The sequence below is a fragment of the Suncus etruscus genome, chromosome 7 (assembly GCF_024139225.1).
Source record: "Suncus etruscus isolate mSunEtr1 chromosome 7, mSunEtr1.pri.cur, whole genome shotgun sequence".
Lineage (NCBI taxonomy): Eukaryota > Metazoa > Chordata > Mammalia > Eulipotyphla > Soricidae > Suncus > Suncus etruscus.
Window position 1 is genome coordinate 28846233 of NC_064854.1, and position 12822 is coordinate 28859054.

General features: G+C 45.0%; 1 protein-coding gene across 6 annotated transcripts in view; it reads right to left on the bottom strand.

The window, feature by feature from the left end:
* Positions 1-2581: 2581 nt before the first annotated feature.
* The window catches only part of ARHGAP21 (Rho GTPase activating protein 21), a 141961-nt gene continuing 131720 nt past the window's right edge, over positions 2582-12822 (bottom strand). For all 6 annotated transcript variants that reach the window (XM_049777744.1, XM_049777743.1, XM_049777746.1 and 3 more), the window contains 5 exons: positions 12443-12568; positions 12215-12256; positions 11583-11688; positions 9544-9575; positions 2582-4996 (listed from right to left, as the gene is read on the bottom strand). In XM_049777744.1, coding sequence (XP_049633701.1) covers positions 3416-4996; positions 9544-9575; positions 11583-11688; positions 12215-12256; positions 12443-12568 — 1887 coding nt within the window. In that variant the 3' untranslated portion in view covers positions 2582-3415. The remainder of the gene's footprint in view (positions 4997-9543; positions 9576-11582; positions 11689-12214; positions 12257-12442; positions 12569-12822) is intronic.

The window sequence follows — 12822 nt, forward strand, 5'->3', positions numbered from 1 at the left end:
AGCTGATCTGGATTCGATTCCTCCATTCCATATGGTCCCCTGAGCCTGCCAGGAGCAATTTCTGAGTGCAGAGCCAAGAGTGACCCGAGTATGGCCGGGTGTGGCCCAAAGGCAAAAAACAACAAAAAATCATAAAATATATTGTGAACATTATTGCAGAACGAGAGAAATCATCTGAATTCATCAGAGTTGATAAGAAATTTCTTATTGGGGGGCCGAAGAAAAGCACAGTGGTAGGGTGTTTGCCTTGAAAGCTGCCAACCTAGGACGGACAGTGGTTTGAATCCTGGCATCCCAGATGGTCCCCCATGCCTGCCAAGAGTGATTTCTGAGCACAGAGCCAGGAGTAACCCCTGAGCGCTGCTGGGTATGACAAAAAAAGAAAAGACATTTCTTATTGGGAAAACACATCTAATGTTGGCCAATCTAGAAAGTAGGTAGCATACGTGATCCTTTGCTCAATTCCGTAGGTAGATCTTCACAATTGTCATCTTGATTTTATTTCCAAACATAAAGGTTTGCAGACATTTTGGGTTGTCTGGGAATAGCTTCAGAAACTCTATTTACAATTTGCCCATGACTCAACCCTACGCCCACATCCCACTCTCTTCCTCTGGGATCTGCTTTAAGATGGGAAGGAGGAGCACAGTTTAGACAATGTCAAAACCTCTCCTTGGCTGCAATAAGCTCAACTTCCTGTTTCTGCTCATCTTTTACTCTTCTAAGATACCATCCTTTTTTCTTTTCTTTTTTTTTTTTACTTTTTATTTTGATCACATTGGCTTACATATCTTTCACAGTAGTATTTTAGGTACATATTAACATTGAATCAGGGGAATACCCATCACCAAATTTGTCCTCCCCCCATCCCTGTTCCCTTCCTGCAACCCATATCCCCCACCATCACCCCCTGGGCTGCTAGAGTAGGTGGTCCCCTCTTTGTCTAGCTTACTATTAGTGATCATATGTTTCTCCTGGTACCCTCCCTAGTTTCCCCCTCTATTTGAGAGGCGTAGTTAGATAATTCGAGTTATGTGGTTTTGTTTGAAGGAAAGAAAAGCAATAGAATGGGGTAAAAAATAAGAAAAAATAAAAAAATAAAAATAAATAAATCAAATAAGCTGAAAATGGGCGGAGTCCTTCTAGAGGCTTTCAACCTCAGTTTGAGAGAGGTCATGAAAAAGGTAATTGAAACACCACAATACAGAAGAAATATCAAATTGAATATCCAGTAAGCACTACAGCAATAAAGACAAGCACCACACAATGGTCTTGCTTCTGAAAGCAAACCATGCTGGAGTGCAAAGAGAAAGATAAAATAAAATTGGAGACATCAACTTCAATATCTACACTAAAATAAAGACGTCAAAAAATTCGATCAATCAATAAATATATATGTGGAAAAATGATTATTTTGTGCTTTTTTTTTCTTTCCCCCCCTGCATAGGCACAGTAACTATTGGGGATATTATAAAGGGACTTCCCTTCACCTAGGAGATACAGGGTTTCTCCACCCTGAAGTATACTGTCATGGGATTAACTATAGACTCCTTGCATGATCATTTACTTTCGCCTCGGTGCTTTTGTGGTGTATGGAAGACTTCTGCTCCGTCATGGATGGTAAAATCAGACCTCTGTATCTAGAGATCTTGGTGTCTGTACAGTTTAAGGAATGGAGCTTATGATGAAGTCTTTCTTTGTGATTCTAGCAGTTCTGCTTCTTCAGTGTCGTTTTAATCCATCTTCTGTAGTTGGTGGTCTTAGTCATTATGTTGCTCCTAGGATGGAGCCTGGGATAGTCTTTCATTATGTTTCCGGAAGACCCGTTCAGTTGTGATTGTCTCAGTCAGACCTCTGGAGTTAAGAGACTAAGATACCATTCTTGCTCTCCTCTCAGCTTTCACAGCCGGGATATCAGGAAGCCCCTGCAGCAGATGGTTCCCCTCCTTCTCCCAGCACCCCCGCCCTCAGTATCTGCTTTTAAGCAGACTATATGACAACCAGCTCCCACTGTAGGCTGCTTGCTTCAAACAGGCTACTAAGCATCCTGCTTTTTTCACATCAGAGTAAGAAAGTAAGTGGTAAGTGTCTTGTTGTCTTAACAATTCCTGGTTCTGGAATTTCATCTGCAAGCCCCTCAGCAATGAACACCAGAGAGAAAAATGTCATTACCCAATGGCCCATCAGCATCAGAAATGGCAATTAAACTGACACTATTGGGACTATTGAGATCTGACATTGACACTCTTGGGATCCTGGGACTCTTACATGCTGCCATCAAACCTTAGCAGCATCTTCCTGGCCCCTGACATGTGTCCAACACTGAGTCCAAAGTAGAGATGATTTGATTCCCAAATGTTGTTTTTTAATGTTTTGATGTTTTTTTAATGTTGTTTTTAGTGAGTCAACATGTATTGCTTTCTCTAGAAGATGCAAAGATTCCCTAGGTGGGGGGAGAAGGAGGAGGATGAAGAGAGAGGGAGGGGAGAGGGGGAAAAGAGAGTGTGAGAAGGCAATTGTTTGATCAGGAGCAAGGATTCAGAGTAAGAATATCCAACAGAAAGCTTCAAGCCAGGCCAAGTTCACGAAAACAATTTTTATTTCCAGTGTTTAATTAGGTATGCACAAAGGCATGACACAGGTTTGGATTCGTTACATCCTCATGCAGAATTCTATTCTTCTTGATGAAGAAGCAGTCCGCTTGGGTTGCTAGCTATACATCTATGTTACAGAAATTCTATCAAATCTGGTATCTGAAGAAAAGATACACATATAATAGGTTCATTTAAGTTACGTTATCTTACAGGAGATTAAAAATTCAAGTCACACAAAACTCAAAAATCGGTATTAAAAGTTGGAATATAAAACTCAGGAGATCCATCTGGAATGACTCGAGAATGGAAGTTCTGCATCTGTGTCTGCCTGTGTGAAAACTGGCAAAATAGTGTGGGATTTTTGTGACCAATAAAAGGCCTTCATTCCATGGACATTCTCTATTTTTTAACAATATGGCACCCTAAAAAGAAAAAACAAATGTGTTTTTTTTTTCGTGATGAGGCACTTTTTGTTAGTGATGAAACCCAATTGCGGCACACGAAATGCCAGCTCAGTTAACTCATCAGGAGTCTTGGGACTAGAACTATGTGAGTTGCAACAAATACCTTACTTATTTGTTTACAACTATCCAATATATATCTTCTTAAATATATATATATATATAAATTTATATAGGTTGCTCTGGCTGCAGGAATGCACTGTAAATTCTCTTTCACAGTGCAAAAGGGTAAAATCCAGCCCAAAATGAAGGCTGCATAATAACAATTCTGGTACAAGAAAATATTTACAGAGTCACCGAGGCATTGTAACAGTAGCTTTTCCACCCCCCCCCCACCCCACCCCACCCCGGGGCTCGGGGTTAGAGGCAGGGATGGAACTGTGCTTGGCTGCCTGGGGCCCCGGCCAGTTTGTGAGGTTGGGTGTGGGCTGCGATCTGGAAGCTCTCTCCATTCATTTGGTCGGGCGACTGCGGTGCCAGGCAGGGCAGGGGCCTGGGCGAGGAGGGTTCCAGCGGGCTGGGAGGGCTGTGGGCGGCGGCGGGGGGCGTCCCGGGGGGCGCGTGGCTGAGGTCGGACGCGCTAGTGCGCAAACGCTCGCGCGCCAGCCAGTCGGTGATGGAGAGGTCTTGCGCCGAGCACTTGGGCTTGAGCCGGGTGACAGCAGAGAGCTCACCCACCGGCTCGTGGGCCCTCCAGAAGCTCAGCACGCTGAGCTCGGCATCACCGCGGTGGCCTCCGAGCGTGTGTCGCCGTTTGATGTTCTTCCTGCGGGAAGACTCGGTGCCACCGGTGGCCTTTTGGACGCTGAGCGCCACCAGGTCGTCGGCGGGCGCGCGGGGCCGGAGTTTTAAGCGATCGGCGATCTTGGTCCTCCAGGTGGGCTCGGGACGGTCGCTGCTGTCTCCGCGAGAGGGTGCCAAGGAGAGGCTGCCCGTGGAGCGCCCCTTCTTCATGGCATCCAGCACCCGCGATGACAGCCCCGGCGCGTCCCGCTCGCCGCTGCTGCTGCTGGCACCTTCCGACTTGAAGCGCGCGGACTTCTTGCGCGACAGCGTGTCGCACTCGATGAGCTTGTGCGAGCTGAACTGCTGCCGGCGGCCCTCCAGGCTGGGGGTGAGGCTCACCTCGCTGCCCTCGGAGCTGCGGCGACCCGACGACGACGGAGGCGGCTGCGATGGCGGGGTCCCCCGCGCCCCGAACATAGGGAAGTCGCTCTCGCTGTCCGTCTCCACGGCGCGCCCTTCGCTGATGAGCTCGCTGCGCTCGTCGTCCGCCTCATCGCCCCGGCTCTCGGCTACCGACTGCACCTCGGGGCTCAGGCGGCTGGAGGAGTCGAGGCTGGCCGGGTAGGCGGTGGACGAGGTGGTGGAGTAGTCGGAGGTGATCGTGCTCACCTGGGCCAAGAAGTCGCCGGGGGACGCGTCGGGGCTGCCACCTTTGCGCAATGGGCAGCGGCCCAGGGACGCTTGCAAGGAGGTGCCCGAATCCGACCCCGTCTCCTCGCCTGCGACGGCTTTGGGGGACCCTCGGGACCACGAGGCATCTTTCAGGGTGGCCAGGCGGCTGCTCAGGGTGGGGGATTTGTGTTTAGGGTGGCGCGGGGTGGCTGATTCCTCGGGGGGTGCCCCGTCTTTGCGCCGCGATCCCTTCTCCTCTTTGGAGCCGCCCGTCTCTTTGGAGCCGGACCCGGGTGCGAGCCATGGCTTCCTGCCCATGGCCCCTGCCGCCGCCTCGTTCTCCTTGGGCGGCTCCTCCTCTTTGGCGTCGCCCATGCCCTGCTCTGGGCCTTCTCGGCGGTAGAAGACGCTGTCCAGCTCGTCCTCGGAGCTGCTGGGCTGGGCCTTCTCTTTGGGTTTCTTCCTCTTGCGGCTGGCGGCTGCGAAGAGGGAGGAAACCAGCAGCTCCCGGCTATACTGATCCTTCCCGGAGCCCCAGGAGCCCTGGGGAACGAGCAGAGAAAAAAGAAAAGAAAAATGGCAGATTTGAGCATGGGCATGAGGGAGGCTCCTTGCAAAGTGCTCTAGGAATGCAAGCCCTGGGTGTGCCCGTTTGCTCGTGCCAACTCCGCCCCCCCCCCCCGGGAAAGGTTCCTAGAAGAGCACTATTCGAAGGAGCAGGGGCAAGCGAGGCAGGCAGGTCGGGGTGAAGGGGGAGGCTATTGGCTAGGTAAGTCAGCGCTCAGCACCTCCAGATTGCAGAGCGCCCAGGGAGCTCGGTGCCATCTGGCTCCTCTGGCCAGGCTTAATTGCCGACTCTACTGCTTTCTTTCCCTGCTCCTGCCTTCCGCCAGCTCACACAATCTCTGTGTCCTTTCCCTGGAGGGTGGGCTTCGGAGCACATTAAAGGGGCCTGGAGAGAGAGGACTCGGGGTAAGGTAACCCTGGCTTGATTCCTGCACCACATACAGTCCCCCAGACACCCTTAGGTGTAATCTCTGAGCATAGAATCGGGAGTAAAAAAAAAGTTTAAAAAGTTCTGACTTTGTTAAACACAATGTTGCCACCCAGCAAGCTGGCCTACCTTGACTTATGGCCAACTTTATTTATTTTTGCTTTGGTTAGCTTTATTTATTTAAAATTTTTGGTTTGGGGGCCACATCCGGTGGTGCTCTGGGATTACTCCGCTTTATGCTCAGAAATCGTTCCTAGCAGGCTGGGGACTATATAGGATGCCGGGGATCGAACCCATGTCTGTTCCGGGTCATCCGTATGTAAGGCAAATGCCCTACTGCTAGACTATTGCTCCGGCTCCAAGTTATCTTTTTATTTTTAAATTTATTTTGTCTTCTGATTGAGATTTTCTAGTTTACAACACTGGTTCCTCATGCACATAACCATGCCATTATACTACCTCCTCTAGAGTCAGATACAGGCAGTACCAGACAGTTCATCAGGACAAGGTATTTAGGTATCTGGTACTCAGCATACTCTTCCATTCAACCAAGGGTTTGGCTCTTAAAAAACTGCTTGGTATGGTTGGGGTTAGAGCAATAGCACATCGGTAGGGCATTCGCCTTGCACACGACTGACCCAGGATGGGCCTCAGTTGCACCCTATATGGTCCTTCAAGCCAGGAGTTGATTTCTGAGCACACAGCTAGGAGTAACCCCTGTGCATCACCAGATGTGGCGGCCCCAAAACAAAACAAAACAAAACAAAAAAGGTTCAAAATGTCTTTATCAAGAAGTACTGGGTGGGGGGTCGGGGGGCTTTCACACCTCATTAATGTGGGAAGCATTTCAATGCAGGGGCCCACTCCAGCCCTGTAGCACAAGGGTTATAGAACACCCCATGCAGTGCTCCTGGAACTGGGAGGTGCCAGGAGTCAAATAAGGGCTGGGAGAATGAAAGGCATAGACCTTGACCTTTCTGACTCTTCTGACTTGGCCTTTTGACTCTCAGGCTGGCATGATAACAACGAAATTTAGATCCCAGAAAAATTCAAGTAAGGTGAGGTGGATTAAAGGTCGTTGGCAAAAGATGCCTCAGTGCATGGTTCTGTTATTTATGTGTAAGATCCTTGACGACACTTAATTTGTCCACGATACCTAGTGAGTGCTGATGGCAAAGGTATGAATAAAGACTTGAAGGTTTGTTACCTGCCACAGTACACACGCAGACAGGCAGGAAGTATGTTGAGTGAAAGAGCAGAAACTATTCTCTGCTCTCATAAAAATTCTAAACATGCTAACAACTCTAGGCTGAACCCTCAAAAAAATGAATTATTTCTAAAAATCATGAAAATTATTCACCAAAAATGAAATCCTAGATGTATTAAATTATAAAGCGATTCCTAATGGGTATCCACTCCTAGTGGATATTTCCACTTTCACAGACATAATGGCTGTGACCATCTGAATTAGAACCGATGTCCCTTCCCTAGCTGAATGTATAAGTTCACATTTTATTAGAGGGGCCACATCTGGAAGTGCTTAGGGGCCCAGGGCTACAACTGACAGAGTTGGCCAGGCTTGGGCCAGCAGTGCTGTGTGTGTATGAAAATGCTCACCCCTATAGGTATGATGGGGACAGAACTCAAGACTTGGCACAGGTCCTGTGCTCTTCCATTTGAGCTGATCTCCTAGCCCAGTGAAACTGATTTTCTTTCAGTGAGTAGTCGGTTATATTATCCTTAACATTTCTGAGGGTTAAAAATTCTGATTTGGGGGGGCCAATGAGGTGGCGCTAGAGGTAAGGTGTCTGCCTTGCAAGCGCGCTAGCCAAGGAAGGACTGTGGTTCGATCCCCCGGCGTCCCATGTTGTCCCCCCAAGCCAGGGGCAATTTCTGAGCGCTTAGCCAGGAGTAACCCCTGAGCATCAAACGGGTGTGGCCCAAAAAACCAAAAAAAAAAAAAAATTCTGATTTGAGTGCCAGAGAGATAGAACACAAGGTTGGCCTTGCACACGGCCTACCCTAGTTTGGCGGCCAGCACTACATGTTGTTTCCTGAGTACTACACACCACAGGAGTGGTCCCTGAGTTCAGAACCGGAAGAAAGCCCTGAGCACTATCAGGTGTGGAATGACCCTTCATGGAACCCATCTGCCCCATCTAATTCTGTAATCACATCTATGTTTGAGAAACTTTACTGTTAATTCAAATTTACTTAAAAATTATTTTAATTGAGTTATATCATTTGGATATTCATTATGTTACAGGCATGGTTATCCACCATAATTAGATGAAACAGCTGCTCTAACACGTTGAGGAATATACATCTAGGAGAGAGGAGGGAATTTCAAACAAGACTGCCTAATCTAAAAATATTATCTTCTGGCAAAAGAAAATGAAAATGTTCTAGAATAATGAATTCGAATAGAGATATTACAACTAAAAAGAGCTGTGTAAAAATAGCATCGTGTAAAAGAAAAAAAAAACACAACAAATAAAGAACATTGGATCAAATGGTTATTTATGCTAAGGTGTTCTTATTTTACTTCCTAACTAAGATCATTACATTGTGCTGATAGAAAAGGATGTTCTTATTCTCCAGATATGCATGTATAATGAAGCAGGGGACTCGTTATCATGCCTTTAAGTAACTCTCGAATGATTCCGAAAAAAACTGTGCATACCAGATTCACTGGAGGATGAAATATTTTTAAATGTTGAAAATGCTGAAAAAAATTTTGGATGTTGTCATGCCAATAGACCTTCTCTACTTTTGCAATTTTGCAAAATAAGTTGGGACAAGAAGGCTGACAGTAAAGAATAAATGGCTGAAATATTTTGCAATGTGTTCTCAAAGAATTTTAACTACATGCAACCCAATTGTCAGCTTTCATATATGTAGTATCAGTGTCTCATTACCAAACACAGTAAGAGATTATGAAGTTTGTTGACCATTCTACTTGTTTCTGCCTTATGAATTTTTGAAAAGGTCAATAAACAAAAGAACTGTGGCTGGAGCAATATTACAGTGGGTATTGTTTGCCTTACATATGTTCCTGAGCCCATCAAAAGTAATTTCTGAACACATAGCCAGGAGAAACCCAAGTGTAGGCTCTGGCTTAAAAGTCAGCCCCTCTCTCCCTCCAAAAAAGGGAAAAGAAAGAAGATGAATAAATAAAAAAACTTCCTGTGTTCTTTTTCGCACAACTGTGATTCATAGCTGTGTGCTTCCTTTGGTAGTCAATGGAATAAGTGGTAAGTCATATATATATATACACATACATTTTATAAAATTATGTCAAATACTGCATCTAGAATGACAGTGACAGTACAGCAGATATGGTGCCTGCCTTGCACATGGCTGACGTAGGTTTAATATCTGGCATTACATATATTCTCCTGAGCCCCACCAGAGTGATACCTGAGCAGGTATCAAAGACAGACCCAAAAAAGGAAAATAAATTATTTTAAGTACTAACAAAAGATCAGTGATTTGGGCTGGAGCGATAACACAACACGTAGTGCAGTTGCCTTGAACACGGCCGACCAAGGCTCAATCCTCACCATCCCATATGGTGTCTCCAAGCTTACCAGGAGTGTTTCCTGAGTGCAGGAGTAACCCCTGAACACCACCAGGTGTGGCCAAAACAAAAAAAATACAAACAAAATCAGTGATTTTTCTTTTTGTTGAAAGAAAGACAGCACATATACTTTCTATAATATCCCAAAGTTTATCATCATGAGACATTTGTGGATATAATTGTAAATTTGCTTGGTAATTCAAATATGAGGATGGGTACAGATAAAAATTCAACAACAGGTTCTTAATCATGGACAGAGGATATCACATGGGGCTCCTAATGCTTCTGACTCATGATCAGCTTATGCTATTATGTATTATGCTAAGCTACACTGACAGAAACTGAACTATCTAACTCAGAGCCCAGCATTCTTCTGCCAAATTCTACTATTTTTCTCCTACTTTTAGACTCACGAGGCATACACATCGATGCATTTGTATCCTGTTGACAATTAGGACCCTCCATGCAACCCCCAAATTAACAGGTTAGGAAACTGCAAGTAGTTTCAACACGTACCTTAGATTTTGTTGAGTCACTAGTAGCTGAATCTGTGAGGAGTGAAAATAGAATGTGGTCAGAATCAGCGAGTCCTTCCAACCTTCCAACAAACAATGCAAAACTTATGGAAAAAGACAGGCACAGAACAAAATGTGGAAGCCAAACTCAAACCAAACAAGAGAAACACAGTGGATAGTCAAGAGCTCACAAAGATGCAAGCTGCACCACAGAAAGCCACCGCCATGGAAAGATGCTGTGAATTGTAGGCAGAACCAGCTCAATGATAGGAATGGCAAAGGAGCCCTGTGCTAAACAGAAACAGAAAGACTAGTGTTTAGTAGATTTTCTAAATAGGAAAGTCTAGCAAATGAAGAAGCTTGAAAGTCTTGGAAAAGGTCTAACTAGGTACCACATCCTGTATCTGCAACTGATACACAATGTAGAACTTGGAAGCAAAAATTATTGGCTGCCCTTTCTACAAATTGAGACACTCGGTGTTCTCCATCCTTGTTGATTTTTGTCAGACTGTCAAATGTCAAATTGATCAGCACACACTGTGCTTCGGGATGGGAAAGAGACATCAGCATAGCCCCACTTCCAGGCCGCTTTAGTTTTTGTATGAAATCAGGTTGATTGGTGAGTTTTTTTTTTTTTTTTTAAACCCCAGTCTCATATCTGGGCAGTCAGGGATCCTTTTGGCTATTTTGTTTGCAATTGCTACCAGTTTGGCAGTTAGTTGTTGACAAAAGCTGTTATGGAAATGGAAAAATGGAGATCATAATTTTGCTGTCTGGCAAAAAAACTCAGTTTATACAATTATAAAGAGGGTAGGAAGGGGCTAGCACTTGTCCAGAGAAATACCAATTTTGAAATTTTTCACTTGAGGCAACTTGAGGGAGAATTGAGTTTTTCATAATTAGCGAGCTGAGCCCCGTGCCACGCCCCTTTCAACACATGGCTAAAATGCTTTATGACTTTAAGAACTGGTAGACCATACCATGCTATTTCTCCTCACGGTCTGCTTCAGAAATAACAAGAAACAGCAGAAAAACTTTTAAGAGAGTAGTACTGATCTGTCCACAATAGTCTTACGAGAAAAATGTACACCACAGATCAACGCTGTTTGCATTTACAGGAATCGGGGGTTTCTGCAGACAAGGCAGCTACAGTGGGGACAGCAGTCCTCCTTCTTCCTACAGTTCCAGCTGTCCATCAGGGACACCACGGAATCCACTAGCGACATTACCGTGTGATAGACTCCGCCCACTTCGCCTGTGCAACATCAGTACAGAGTGGCGTGTGTCAGCGAGTGCCCAACAAACCCTTTAAGACTAAAACAGGAACTAGAAACAAAGGAGAGCATTGTATATATATGTATTTAAAAAAAATCTACATTCGTGCAACTATTGGGCCAGAGAAGATGGTCATGAGAGCACTTATTAAAACCAATATTTCACCAAACATTAGGAAGGTAGCTAAGAAAGAGAAGAAAACACATCACCTCGAATGCCTTTGACTGTGACATCTACAGTTATAAAGAATATATTGTATTTAAGAAAAGGTGCCCATTAGCAGTTCGACATATTCAACCTGTAGTTTTTCAATAAAACATTTGGCTCCAGAATGAGAATGACTCAGGCAGTCTAGAGCATTCTTTTATTCTGCCATCACAGCAACCGCATATTCAGTAGCATAGATCTGTTTTACCTTGTGATGACTATTACATGGAAACTGTGAGTCAAAAAAAAAAAAAAAAAAGAAAAAGGAAAAAAGAAAAGAAACAAAACAGTGGTTTGCATGCTCATTTCTCTCTTATTATGTCCGTTCCGACAAGCATTACAACTCCATGCACTGCCAATGGCATTCTAGTCACTGGAAGATAATTAAGATCCATCAGAAAAGGAAGATTAAGTTTTGTCTTCATTAGCAGAAAGGGGGTGGGAGGAGAGGAAAAGGAAAATAATCACAGTGAGTTGTTATTGAGTATCAACTTGCTCTTCCATGTTTGAAGAGGGTAGCATTGAACCTGGTGACCAGGCTGCCCAGGCAAGAGTTACCTGACACATCTCCGGGGGAGACTCCTGTCCTTCCAATGTTGGTGAGTAAATGATCTATGTTTGGCACTGGCTGCGAGTCTACTGTGCTTTCCTCCTGCACTGCTGTCTATGGTTAATAAACAAACATCTCTTCATCATCTCTTCAAATACACTTTCTTTAAAATGCAAACAACATTTAGTGAAAAGATACAGGACCCAAAAGAGCACATGTCCTTCTTTTTTTTTTTTTTTTTTTTTTTTTTGTGGTTTTTGAGTCACACCCAGCAGTGCTCGGGGGTTATTCCTGGCTCCACGCTCAGAAATTGCTCCTGGCAGGCATGGGGGACCATATGGGACGCCGGGATTCGAACTGATGACCTCCTCCATGAAAGGCAAACGCCTTACCTCCATGCTATCTCTCCGAACCCATGTCCTTCATTCTTTTTTTTAAATACCGTTGACATAACTGACTATTAAATAAGTAGCATACATATAAATTTCCATTAAATAAGAAGTGGAGCAGCTCTGGGTTGGCCTCCAGGGAGCCCAGGGGACATGATTGGGCAGAACAGGCAGTTGGCATTTTTGTAGCACCGGGTTCTTGGGTCCCAAAGGAAAAAAAAACCACAGGGATGCTGACCCACAATACTTACAAGAGGTTCTTCAGCCCCTTCTTCTGTGAAAAACCAGTCATGCTAAAATTTAAAATGAAAACAAAGGTGAAACGAGAAATCAAGTAACTCCTCTGCTATGTATCTTGAAGGACAGTTTAGGGAATAAAAGTGGTCATTTCCTTTGAAAAGGACATTGTATGGTCAGTCCTATAAGTCATTAGGGTTCGGGCAAAAGAACTTCCTTGCTGAGTTGAAGCCAGAACTTACATGCTGGATGAGCGTCTCTACAATCTTGTACTGGTCAGGCATGTGAGTGACCATGTGGGTCATATTATCTTCCGATGTTCGAACCAGAGTGGGACCAAACACTATCGCTAAGTTTCTCGGTTCCATCTGAAACACAGGATGGCAGAAGAGTTCAAAAAAAAAAAAAAACAAAACATAGGCTCAGGTTCCCTTTGCCTCTGTGGTACATTTCTCCTGAGAGGTTCTTTTTTTTCTTAATTTTTCTTGTTTACACCTGGCTTTGTATTCAGAGATCTCTGCTTGGGGAATCATAAGTGGAATTAAGGTTGGCTGCATGCAAGGCAAGTGTCTTAAGCCCTATCTTGTTGGTTGGGGGTCAGTGGAGAAGGTGGAGAAAAAGA